The sequence below is a fragment of the Felis catus genome, chromosome E1 (genome assembly GCF_018350175.1).
Source record: "Felis catus isolate Fca126 chromosome E1, F.catus_Fca126_mat1.0, whole genome shotgun sequence".
Taxonomy (NCBI): Eukaryota; Metazoa; Chordata; class Mammalia; order Carnivora; family Felidae; genus Felis; species Felis catus.
The window spans coordinates 39,911,843-39,925,000 of NC_058381.1; the positions used below are offsets into that span (position 1 = coordinate 39,911,843).

Consider the following 13,158-nt stretch of genomic DNA (forward strand, 5'->3'; position numbering starts at 1 on the left):
GCCCTAAAGGATCTGAACCCTGCCGCATAAATGTAGTTGGAAGTAGAGTCTTCCCCAGGCGAGACCTCAGATGAGACCCCAGTGCTAGCCAGCACCTTGAGTGCAGCCATGTGAAACCCTATGAAATGGAGAGTCTGGGTGGGCCATACCTGGATTTGGATCCACAGAAGTAGAGAAAATAAATGTCACTATAAGCTGCTAAATTTGGGGGTAATGTTACATAACAGTAGGTAACCAGTATAGATTTATCTAGGACCACGGCACACACAGGTGAGAAGGGAGGCATCGAAAGGTGCCAAGAAATAGAAATGCTAAAATGGATATAGCCATAAGGTCACAAAGCCCACGTAGCCATTCCCTGGGAGGGTCTGGGGCACTCTCTTTACCACACTATTAGGGACTCATCAAGTACCGGTGTCAGCAGCATCTTGGGAGAGGAGTGCCTATTGTCTAAAGTTGGAGGTTGTGGTAGGGAATACTGTGACCAAACTGTGCTCCCTAGGAAGAATGGGGATGGTCATAGCTCTGAATGACTGAGTCATGTGCAGGACTTAATTGTAGGAAGTAGTGTGGGTATCATTATGTGATTGCCAACAAGGTTGGAATGACAAAGGGGGCAGAATGATATGTGACCCTCAGGGATCTATCAATATGGATAATAAAGCATGATGTCCCTCATATAGGATATAGGCAGCCAACTCAGATACACCTTAATAGGAGAGAGAGAGAGAGAGAGAGAGAGAGAGAGAGAGAGAGAGAGAGAGAGTATAGGTGTGTGCGTGCATTTAAAGGAACAAGAATAAAAGAACAAAGGCTGAGACCATGAACCAATGGAAAGTCATGATCCCTGGCAGAGTTTGCAGAGTCAGGCTATTAAGTAGACCTAGAAACCATTAACCTAGAAATGAAGAGGCCAGTCGTCTAGGATGAAGGGCTGCACAAGTATATATCATAGAATTTCTTTCATCCTTACTCAAGGAATCTATGGCCATTGGTTCAGCAGAAACAGGAATACTCATGTGTTTGCAGGCTGTCGGATGAGATCTGAGCTGAACTCACTACTGGATACGTACAATCGTTCATGGTTCCTATTTAAACACCTTGATCTAATGTCAGAGTTGAAGGAGAAGGTTCCTCACTACCTTCACCCCAGTGATCCACTGGGGAGAATTTATGCCACCTTCTACCATAATCGTAGCCTGTGAACATCTAGAGGTCTCGGCTCTAAGACAGGAAAGCTACCTGGAAGGGACATGGTAAAGTTCTGTGTGGCATTAACCTCCGGCTGCCACCTTATCCTTTTGGACTTCTAGTGCCTACACATAGGAGCTATGGGAGCCACAAGGAATATGTTTAGCATATTACATGTTTAGGTGATCTACAGGGACATTCGTGGTATTCCTATTCCTGACATTCACTGCAGATGGACAAGTAGTTGTAGTCTGAAGAGGACACAGGAACCATGGGTTCAGAACTCTCAGGAAGGGAGACCATGGTCACTATACCAGGCAAGTCAGCTAAAGGAGCGCAGAAGCTGCCCATTAACTCTCATCTTCTAGGTTTTTATAGAAACTGTGGCAAACGACCTGGAGCAAGGTTACTGAGAGAAATGCATAGATATGGGCAGAACCAGGAGTAGGTATACGATATCCCATTCTGTTTCTCTTTGCCATACATGCCCTCACCCACAAGGTAGTTGAGTGTGGGCTACGCGTGGTTCACACTGATCACGCACTATCTGCAGGTAACTGTCTCAGGCTCTGGGGTGGGGGACACCTGGAGTTCTTGCTCTCCATCCTTTCCACTCACCAAAGGATGTTGACGTAGGAGCACAAAGGCCCAGGCGCTTTTTCCACTAAGATGAGCAAGCCTGTGGCCCAGTACACACCCCTCATGTGTGGGTCAGAATACGGGGGCGGAGTTGAACCGAAAGCACCCTTTGTCTTAGCTTCTTTTACTACCCTGTGCTGACTCCGCTTTGCACTGGGTCTCCTGAGAGCACCTCCTTCCTCATGCAGTACTTATGCAGGAATACCCGTTGTAGGCTCTGGTATTTTGAATGCAACGTGAGAATCACATTTTGGTGTGGTCCGTCTCAAGCATAGCCTCCTTGAGAGAGACACTTCCTAACATGGTGAGCTGTTTTATTGGTGGGAGTGTCGGCAGTCCTTTGGGATATATGATCTTCCAAGAATTGGACACAGGAAGTCTAAAACCAAGTGTGCACAAACTGTGAGAAGAAACAACATCCTATGAAAAGATTCAGTGGTTCAGCGGAGAATGAGGTCGAGAGCCCACAGTGTCACCCAGTGACCGTTCATATCATAGGGAAATGTTTGAAGGCACTGTTACTGAGACTAGGAACCCTGGTGTCAGGTCGACCTCAGGGTCGGAGCTCAAAACAGAGGCTTGAGACCAAGTAGATTGTCCGGGAGGTGGTCCCAAGTAGTGCTCTAGGGATACTGTGAAGTGATCCAGGGAAGGGTGGAAACCAATCCAGGTTGATTTCAAGAGCAGGTGAGTCCTGTGGGCATCGGGGGTTCGTTCAGTGCTACTGAGGCCCTCTGGTCTCACACGCCCACTCAAGGGGAAAGAGGCTAGAGCACTTATCCACCAACTACTGGCCACCTTTCAAACGCTTCTCCCAGGCACTTGCCTTCCCTGCTCTGTCCTGTGATAAACGTTCCTTCACGTAGACCGAGCCCTCCACAGAGAGTTCCAGGTGCTTGCTGCAAGGCACCGTCCTAAACTGTTAGCGTGGGAAGCGCCGAGGTGATAGAAGTGAAAGTCCTGAAATCGCCTGCTATGACCTGCTCGTTGTGCAGAGAATAGTAGAAGACCTGACAGCTAAGGGTGACCATTGAAGAAGGAAAAAGAATGAGACACGATTTCTTATATTTATGCCTGGAAAATCAAGATTTATTTGACGTACAGAAACATCTCCATATCAGAAAATCTGGCAGTAGCTGATACATCAATCAGAGTGGCACGTTAACCTATATCAGATAATACAATCTTTGTAGTGATTTGCGGTGGAGTTAGTAACAAGGAGGTGAGGAGGGAGTGGGCGGTAGGGAGGTATATTCCAAGGCCAACCATTGAAAAATCACTGGGAACTGAGGTTTTACAGTTGGCCTCACATGATTCAGCTCCCAGTTGGACGACATGAAGGAGGTTGGCTGACGAAAACAGCAGGGTGCAGGTCAGGGCACTCAGCAGCAGCAAGAGCCACTAGAGCAGGTTGGTGGGTGGTGGCAGGGGGTCTAGCAACAGCTGGGGCGGCAGCAGCTGGACACACAGCAGGTGGGGCGGCAGCAGGTGGTCCGGCAGCAGGTGGTCTGGCAGCAGGTGGGGCGGCAGCAAGGCTGGCAGCAGCTGGAGCCACAGCAATTCGAGCCACAGCCGCTGGAACCCCCACAGCAGGGGCGGCAGCAGCTGGACACACAGCAGGTGGGGCGGCAGCAGGTGGTCCGGCAGCAGGTGGTCTGGCAGCAGGTGGGGCGGCAGCAGGGCTGGCAGCAGCTGGAGCCACAGCAGCTGGAACCCCCACAGCAGGGCCGGCAGCAGCTAGAGATGCAGCAGCTGGGCCTGCAGCAGCTGGAACCACAGCAGCTGGGGCGGCAGCAAGTGGTCCTGCAGCAGGTGGTCTGGCAGCAGGTGGGGCGGCAGCAAGGCTGGCAGCAGCTGGAGCCACAGCAGCTGGAACCCCCACAGCAGGGGCGGCAGCAGCTGGAGCCACAGCAGCTGGGGCGACAGCAGGTGGTCCTGCAGCAGGTGGTCTGGCAGCAGCTGGGGCGGCAACAAGTCTCCTGGCCACAGCCCTGGTCAGAGCAGACGGAGCCACAACACGAGTTGACCATGGTGTCAGAGGGTGGAGGTTCTGGGATGGTTTCCAGGAGAGTAGGGGCTTGAGTCTGATGTCTCCTCGTGCCATGGCCTCTTATATACTGCCCGTCCATGGTGAGTTGTCAACACATCTTCCTTGTGTTTGTTTACCTAATATTAACTAATTATCAGATTACACAATAATGTTTGTGCATGTAATGGTTTAAACTTGTGGGGAACAAAATTTCTTTTCTCGATGTGATGAATTCTCTCTGGTCTGTGTTTCCTCCTGATTCACACCCACTGGCATCTTCCTGACCACTTTCTCCTCATCTTCCTCCACCGTGGGCTGTCACGTGATAGGTGGCATTTGCAATTACATTCCGTACTCTCCCTCCTGTATCCCCTAGCAGGTAGGATAAGGGCCGTCCTATTTTTGGTGGTGCATTTCTTCCAATGGTCAGTGGCATGAGTAATGATCTGCATGTGACAAGAAGAAAAGGCCCTCTTTATGGCGGCAGTTTGGAGCAAAGGGGACAGCTGTATATTTGTATGACGTTGCCGATTTCTAGCCACTGGACTGGGTTTTTTTGGATGTTTCTACCTTGGATCACGTCCTCTAGCCTACAACCGTGGCAGACAATTATCTGTATGGTTCCCATCACTGCCATGCTTCATGGTTCATGAAGTGTTAACCTTGGTGTCATGTATGTTTGGTTTTATTTCTCCAGATGCTCTTATCTTGTGGAAGACATTGCTTTACTTTTGTTTCTTACTCTTTTTTTAATATGAAATTTGTTGTCAAATTGGTTTCCATACAACACCCAGTGCTCATCCCAACAGGTGCCCTCCTTAATACCCATCACGAACCCACCCCTCCCTCCCATCCCCCACCCCCCCATCAACCCTCAGTTTGTTCTCAGTTTTTAAGAGTCTCTTATCTTTTGGCTCCCTCCCTCTCTAACCTTTCTTTTTCCCTTCCCCTCCCCCATGGTCTTCTGGTAAGTTTCTCAGGATCCACATAAGAGTGAAAACATATGGTATCTGTCTTTGTATGACTTATTTCACTTAGCATAACACTCTTTTCACTTCGCATAATACTCTCCAGTTCCATCCATGTTGCCACAAAAGGGCATATTTCATTTTTTCTCATTGCCACGTAGTATTCCGTTGTGTATATAAACCATAATTTCTTTATCCTTTCATCAGTTGGTGGACATTTAAAGGCTCTTTCCATAATTTGGCTATTGTTGAAAGTGCTGCTATAAACATTGGGGTACAAGTGCCCCTGTGCATCAGCACTCCTGTATCCCTTGGGTAAATTCCTAGCAGTGCTATTGCTGGGTCATAGGGTAGATCTATTTTTAATTTTCTGAGGAACCTCCACACTGTTTTCCAGAGAGGCTGCACCAGTTTGCGTTCCCACCAACAGTGCAAGAGGGTTCCCGTTTCTCCACATCCTCGCCAGCATCTATAGTTTCCCGATTTGTTCCTTTTTGCCACTCTGACTGGCGTAAGGTAGTATCTCAGTGCGGTTTTGATTGTGTTTCCCTCATGAGGAGCGACGTTGAGCATCTTTTCATGTGTCTGTTGGCCATCTGGGTGTCTTCTTTAGAGAAGTGTCTATTCATGTTTTCTGCCCATTTCTTCACTGGATTATTTGCTTTTCGGGTGTGGAGTTTGGTGAGCTCTTTATAGATTTTGGATACTAGCCGTTTGTCCGACATGTCATTTGCAAATATCTTTTCCCATTCCGTTGGTTGCCTTTTAGTTTTGTTGATTGTTTCCTTTGCAGTGCAGAAGCTTTTTATCTTCATGAGGTCCCAATAGTTCATTTTTGCTTTTAATTCCTTTGCCTTTGGGGATGTGTCAAGTAAGAAATTTCTGCGGCTGAGGTCAGAGGGGTGTTCTCCCGCTTTCTCCTCTAGGGTTTTGATGGTTTCCTGTCTCACATTCTGGTCCTTTATCCATTTTGAGTTTATTTTTGTGAATGGTGTAAGAAAGTGGTCTAGTTTCATCCTTCTGCATGTTGCTGTTGAGTTCTCCCAGCACCATTTGTTAAAGAGACTGTCTTTTTTCCGTTGGATGTTCTTTCCTGCTTTGTCAAAGGTTAGTTGGCCATACTTTTGTGGGTCTAATTCTGGGGTTTCTATTCTATTCCATTGGTCTATGTGTCTGTTTTTGTGCCCATACCGTGCTGTCTTGATGATTATAGCTTTGTAGTAGAGGCTAAAGTCTGGGATTGTGATGGCTCCCGCTTTGGTCTTCTTCTTCAAAATTACTTTGGCTATTCGGGGCCTTTTGTGGTTCCATACACATTTTAGGATTGCTTGTTCTAGCTTCGGGAAGAATGCTGGTGCAATTTTGATTGGGATTCCATTGAATGTGTACATAGCTTTGGGTAGTATTGACATTTTAACAATATTTATTCTTTCAATCCATGAGCAAGGAATGTTTTTCCATTTCTTGATATCTTCTTCAATTTTCTTCATAAGCTTTCTATAGTTTTCAGCAGACAGATCTTTTACATCTTTGTGTAGGTTTATTCCTAGGTATTTTATGCTTCTTGGTGCAGTTGTGAATGGGATCAGTTTGTTTATTTGTCTTTCTGTTGCTTCATTATTAGTGTATAAGAATGCAACTGATTTCTGTACATTGAGTTTGTATCCTGCGACTTTGCTGAATTCATGTATCAGTTCTAGCAGACTTTTGGTGGAGTCTTTCGTGTTTTCCATGTATAATATCGTGTCATTGCAAAAAGTGAAGGCTTGACTTCATCGTTGCCAGTTTTGATGTTTGATGTTTCCTTTTGTTGTCTGATTGCTGATGCTAGCACTTCCAACACTATGTTAAACAACAGCGGTGAGAGTGGACATCCCTGTCGTGTTCCTGATCACAGGGGGAAAGCTCTCAGTGTTTCCCCATTGAGGATGATATTAGCTGTGGGCTTTTCATAGATGGCTTTTATGATGTTTAGGTATGTTCCTTCTATCCCGACTTTCTCGAGGGTTTTTAATTAAGAAAGGATGCTGAATTTTGTCAAATCCCTTTTCTGCATCGATGCACAGGATCATATGGTTCTTGTCTTTTATTAATGGGATGTATCACATTGATTGATTTGCAAATGTTAAATCAGCCCTGCAGCCCAGGAATGAATCCCACTTGATCATGGTGAATAATTCTTTTTATGTGCTGTTGAATTCGATTTGCTAGTATCTTATTGACAATTTTTGCATCCATATTCATCAGGGATATTGGCCTGTAGTTTTCTTTTTTTTTTTTTTGCTGGGTCTCTGTCTGGTTTAGGAATCAGAGTAATGCTGGAAGTTTCCCTTCCCTTTCTATTTTTTGGAATAGGTTGAGAAGGACAGGTATTATCTCTGCTTTGAATGTCTGGTAGAATTCCCCTGGGTAGGCATCTGGTCCTGGACTCTTATTTGTTGGGAGATTTTTGATAGCTGATTCAATTTCTTTGCTGGTTATGGGTCTGTTCAAGTTTTCTATTTCTTCCTGTTTGAGTTTGGGAAGTGTGTGGGTGCTTAGGAATTTGTCCATTTCCTCCAGGTTGTCCAGTGTGTTGGCAGGACATAGTATTTTTCATAGTATTCCCTGATAATTGCTTGTATTTCTGAGGGATTGGTTGTAATAATTCCATTTTCATTCACGATTTTGTCTATTTGGATGATCTCCCTTTTCTTTTTGAGAAGCCTGGCTGGAGGTTTATCAATTTTGTTTATTTTTTCAAGAAACCAACACTTGGTTTCATTGATCTGCTGTACAGTCTTTTTAGATTCTATATTGTTTATTTCTGCTGTGCTCTTTATTATTTCTCTTCTTCTGCTGGGTTTGGGGTGTCTTTGCTGTTCTGCTTCTGTTTCCTTTAGGTGTGCTGTTAGATTTTGTATTTGGGATTTTTCTTGTTTCTTGAGATAGGCCTGGATTGTGATGTATTTTCCTCTCAGGACTGCCTTCGCTGTGTCCCAAAGCGTTTGTATTGTTATATTTTCATTTTCGTTTGTTTCCGTATAGTTTTTAATTTCTTCTCTGATTGCCTGGTTGACCCATTCATTCTTTAGTAAGGTGTTCTTTAACCCCTATGCTTTTGGAGGTTTTCCAGACTTTTTCCTGTGGTTGATTTCAAGATTCATAGCATTGTGGTCTGAAAGTGTGCACGGTATGATCTCAAGTCTTTTATACTTATGAAGGGCTGTTTTGTGAGCCAGTATGTGATCTATCTTGGAGAATGTTCCACGTGCATTCGAGAAGAAAGTATATTCTGTTGCTTTGGGATGCAGAGTTCTAAATATATCTGTTAAGTCCGTCTGATCCAATGTATCATTCAGGGCCCTTGTTTCTTTTCTGGTCCTGTGTCTAGATGATCTATCCGTTACTGTAAGTGGAGTGTTAAAGTCCCCTGCAATGACCACATTCTTATCAATAAAGTTGCTTATGTTTGTGATTAATTGTTTTATATATTTGGGGGCTCCCATATTCAGTGCATAGACATTTATAATTGTTGGCTCTTCCTGATGGATAGACCCTGAAATTATTACATAATGCCCTTCTTCATCTCTTGTTACGGCCTTTAATTTAAAGTCTAGTTTGTCTGATGTAAGTATGGCTACTCCAGCTTTCTTTTGACTTCCAGTAGCATGATAGATAGTTCTCCATCCCCTCACTTTCAATCTGAAGATCTTCTCAGGTTTAAAATGAGTCTCTTCTAGACAGCAAATAGATGGGTCTTGTTTTGTTTTGTTTTGTTTTGTTTTGTTTTGTTTTGTTTTGTTTTGTTGTTTTTATCCATTCTGATACCCTATGTCTTCTGGTTGGAGCATTTAGTCCATTGACATTTAGTGTTATTATAGAAAGACATGGGTTTAGGGTCATCATGATGTCTGTAGGTTTCATGCTTGTAGTGATATCTCTGGTACTTTGTGGTCCTTGAACATTTCACTCACAGAATCCCCTTTAGGATCTCTTGTAGGGCTGGTTTAGTGGTGATGAATTCCTTCAGTTTTTGTTTGTTTGGGAAGACGTTTATTTCTCCTTCTATTCCAAAGGACAGACTTGCCGGATAAAGGATTCTCGGCTGCATATTTTTTCCGTTCATCACATTGAAGATTTCCTGCCATTCCTTTCTGGCCTGCCAAGTTTCAGTAGACAGGTCTGTCACTAGTCTTATCGGTCTCCCTTTATATGTTAGAGCGTGTTTATCCCTAGCTGCTTTCAGAATTTTCTCTTTCTCCTTGTGTTTTGCCAGTTTCACTATGATACGTCGTGCAGAAGATCGATTCAAGTTACGTCTGAAGTGAGTTCTCTGTGCCTCTTGGATTTCAGTGCCTTTTTCCTTCCCCAGATCAGGGAAGTTCTCAGCTATGATTTCTTCAATTACACCTTCAGCCCCTTTCTCTCTGTCTTCCTCTTCTGGAATTCCTAGTATACGGATATTGTTGCGTTTTATTGCATCACTTAGTTCTCTAATTCTCCCCTCATACTCCTGGACTTTTTTATCTCTTTTTCTCAGCTTCCTCTTTTTCCATAATTTTATCTTCTAATTCACCTGTTCTCTCCTCTGCCTATTCAATCCGAGCTGTGGTCGCCTCCCTTTTATTTTGCACCTCATTTATAGCATTATTTAGCTCCTCCTGACTATTTCTTAGTCCCTTGATCTCTGTAGCAATAGATTCTCTGCTGTCCTCTACACTTTTTTCAAGCCCAGCGATGAGTTTTAGGACTATTATTCTAAATTCTCTTTCCGCTATATTGCTTAAATCGTTTTTGATCAATTCGTTAGCTGTTGCTACTTCCTGGAGTTTCTTTTGAGGAGAATTCTTCCGTTTCGTCATTTTGGATAGTCCCTGGGGTGGTGCGGAACTGCAGGGCACTTCCCCTGTGCTGTCTGGAGTAACTTGTGTTGGTGGGCGGGGCCGCAGTCAGACCAGATGTCTGTCCCCAGCCCACCGCTGGGGCCACAGTCAGACTGGTGTGTACCTTATCTTCCCCTCGCCCAGGGGCAGGACTCACTGTGGAGTGGAGTGGCCCCTGTGTGGGCTACTTGCACACTGCCAGGCTTGTGGTGCTGCTTTCATGGGATCTGGCGTATTAACCGGGGTGGATCCGCAAGGTGCACAGGGGCGGGAGGGGCGGGCTCAGCTCGCTTTGCTGTCGGTGGTCCCCTGAGGGAGGGGCCCTGAAGCACCAGGGAGGGAGGGTGACCCGTCCGAGGGATGGATCCACAGAAGCACAGCGCTGGGTGTTTGTGCGGTGCAAGCAAGTTCGGTGAACTGGTTCCCTTTGGGGTTTTGGCTGGGGGATGGGAGAGGGAGATGGCGCTGGCCAGCGCCTTGGTTCACCGCGGAGCTGAGCTCTTGTCTTCCAGGGCTCAACACCTCTCCCTCCCGGTGTCCTCTCGCCCTCCCTCTCTCCGAGCAGAGCTGTTGACTTATAACATGCCGGATGTTCAGTCCCGCTGGCTGTCAGAACTCATGCAGTCCGGCCCCTCCGCTTTTGCAAGCCAGACTCGGGGGCTCTGCCTTGCCGGGCGGGCTTCCCCTCCACCACCCCGGCTACCTCTCGCCAGTCCGTGCAGCCCGTCCCGCCTCTCCGCCCTTCCTACCCTCTTCCGTGGGCCTCTTGTCTATGCTTGGCTCCAGAGAGTCCATTCTGCTAGTCTTCTGGTGGTTTGCTGGGTTATTTAGGCAGGTGTGGGTGGAATCTAAGTGATCAGCCGGACGAGGTGAGCCCAGCGTACTCCTACGCCTCCATCTTCTCCCTGTTTCTTATCTTATTCTTAATAAAATTATTCTGCATCAATTCTGGAAAAAAACAGACAAGTTTGAATATTCAGCAAGTTCCTCTCCTGAGGATTTACCTTTTGCTGGCAAATCTACAGCAAACAGTTTTTGGATCTATTTCAAATGTGAATGGAATGTAGTCAATTCGGGTTCTTTTAGTTACTATTTCTGCTTATTCTCCATTTTGTGATAGTCCAACATAGCACACAGCAAGTCTTTTGAAAGACTTATTACATATGGTTGAGACACATCCGGGAAGACCACACATAGAGACCTACTACTTTGTTCTGTTCATTTTAGCATTGGGGAAGTGCCTCTCTCAAATTACTGCCAGGTTTTAAAGCATGTATGTTGAGTGGATTTGTTGAGATAGACACATTGACAGTTACTGGCATTACAGATGTGATGTGGAGTCTCCTACCCAGGTATTTACAGTTAACTGAAAAGATTAAACACACACACACACACACACACACACACACACACACACACACACACAACTTTAATAAAATTTGAAACAGTTACATCAAAGGTGGGAATAGTAGTGTAATTTAAGTAAAGAGTTGTGTTTTAGGCAAATTAGCCAAGATGACAGTTTAGTAAAGACAGAGATTTTATTCATAAATAATTGTAGTCACCATTTCTCACTTACTTTTACGATTTAGTATAAATTTTAGATGAAATTTACACACATTGGAATGCACAAATCCTAACTGTATTCATCCAGTGTATTACGTTTTCAAAAACTGATGCACATCCATGTAATCCCCACATTTATCAAGAAGAAGAACATGCCCTTAGACCAAAAGGTCCCCACTTGTCATTTAGTAAACTCCCTGATGCCAGAGGCAATTGCCGTCTCAATACATTTCTCACCGTCACATTGTTTTGATCTAGAACTCCAAACAAATGATAATATAGTATAATTTCTGTTCTGTCCTCCACTTAGCTTGGCACATGCTAATGTTGATGCAGGTGTCACTAGATCAGACCTGTCCTAACAAAGTACCAAGGTTTGTGATAGCTATTACCAATTACTTTCATGGTAGGGTAACCAACTTTCATTTAAGCTCATCATTTTTAATAACATAAACAGAGTAAGAAATTGAGTTCCTCCTGGTTTTCAAAAAAATTTCATATTGTGGAAAACATACATATACTAAAACGTGTAAAACATATAAATACAAAAATCATTATGGAGCAAATCGTCTCTATACACAACACTTGAGTCGAGAAATAGAACACTGCTCTCAAGATGGCTCTTCCTATGTCTTTTCTTGGTCATAATTCTCCTTCTATCTTATAGATGGCTACTATGCTGATTCCTCAAGTAACTATTTCATCTATTTTCTTTACAGTTTTATAACCTAGGTATGACCCCGAAACAATAGAGTTTGCTTTTAAATGTTTTCACATTTTATATAAGGAAATCTTAGTATATATGTGTTTGGATTCTTTCACTCAATTATGGTGGCCCAATAATTTCAGCCTCTTGGTGTTCAGAGTCTCATGTAATTTCCTCCCCTTGAGTAACTTGCTTCTACCCACAGGATAGGACAACATCGAGTGACTGAGTTACAAATGATTGTGATTTTCATTTTAATGCCAACTCTTTCTCCCTCTCTCACTGGCTTTGATGAAGCCAGGCGCTATGTGGGAGAGATCCTTGCAGCAGAGACCTGAGCGCAGTCTCATTCGACGACCAGCAAGGAAGTGAGGTCCTCCCTCCTGTGGACTGCGAGGAATTGAATCCTGCCAATGACCACATAAGTGACCTTGGAAGTGGATTCTTCCCCAGACCATACCTAGATGAAACCCTGGTGCCAGCCAGCACTTTGAGTGCAGACTTGTGAAACCCTACGAAATGGAGAGTCTGGGTGGGCCGTACCTGGATTTTGGATCCACAGAAAGAGAGAAAATAAATTTGAGTGTCACTCTGAGCTACTAAATTTTTAGGTAATGTTACATAACAGTAGGTAACTGGTATAGATTTATCTAGGGCCACGGCCCACACAGGTGAGAAGGGAGGGATCAGAAGGTGCAGAGAGAAATAGAAATGCTAAAATGGGTATAGTCATAAGGTCACAAAGCCCACGTAGCCATTCCCTAGGAGGGTCTGGGGCACTCTCTTTATCACGCTATTAGGGACTCATGAAGTACCGGTGTCAGCAGCATCTTGGGAGAGGAGTGCCTATTGTCTAAAGTTGGAGGTTGTGGTAGGGAATACTGTGACCAAACTGTGCTCCCTGGGAAGAATGGGGATGGTCATAGCTCTGAATGACTGAGTCATGTGCAGGACTTAATTGTAGGAAGTAATGTGGGTATCATTATGTGATTGCCAACACGGTTGGAATGACAAAGGGGGCAGAATGATATGTGACCCTCAGGGATCTATCAATATGGATAATAGAGCATGGTTTCCCTCATAATAGGATATAGGCAACGAACTCAGTTTCACCCTCATGTACCCAAAAGCCTACACGCACGTGCGCACGTGCGCACACACACACACACATACAAACACACACAGACATGTACA

The 13,158-nt window shown here is 44.8% G+C and overlaps 1 protein-coding gene across 1 annotated transcript; it reads right to left on the minus strand.

The window, feature by feature from the left end:
• Window positions 1-3,096: 3,096 nt before the first annotated feature.
• LOC123381903 (keratin-associated protein 4-2-like) lies at window positions 3,097-3,931 on the minus strand. Its single transcript, XM_045044465.1, has one exon. It carries the CDS (start codon window positions 3,858-3,860, stop codon window positions 3,264-3,266), a length of 597 nt encoding a protein of 198 aa, XP_044900400.1. The 5' UTR covers window positions 3,861-3,931; the 3' UTR covers window positions 3,097-3,263.
• Window positions 3,932-13,158: the final 9,227 nt, after the last annotated feature.

Coding starts and splice junctions, on each gene's coding strand:
- LOC123381903 (XM_045044465.1), bottom strand. CDS start 3,860: ATGGTCAACTCGTGTTGTGGCTCCGTCTGCTCTGACCAGGGCTGTGGC.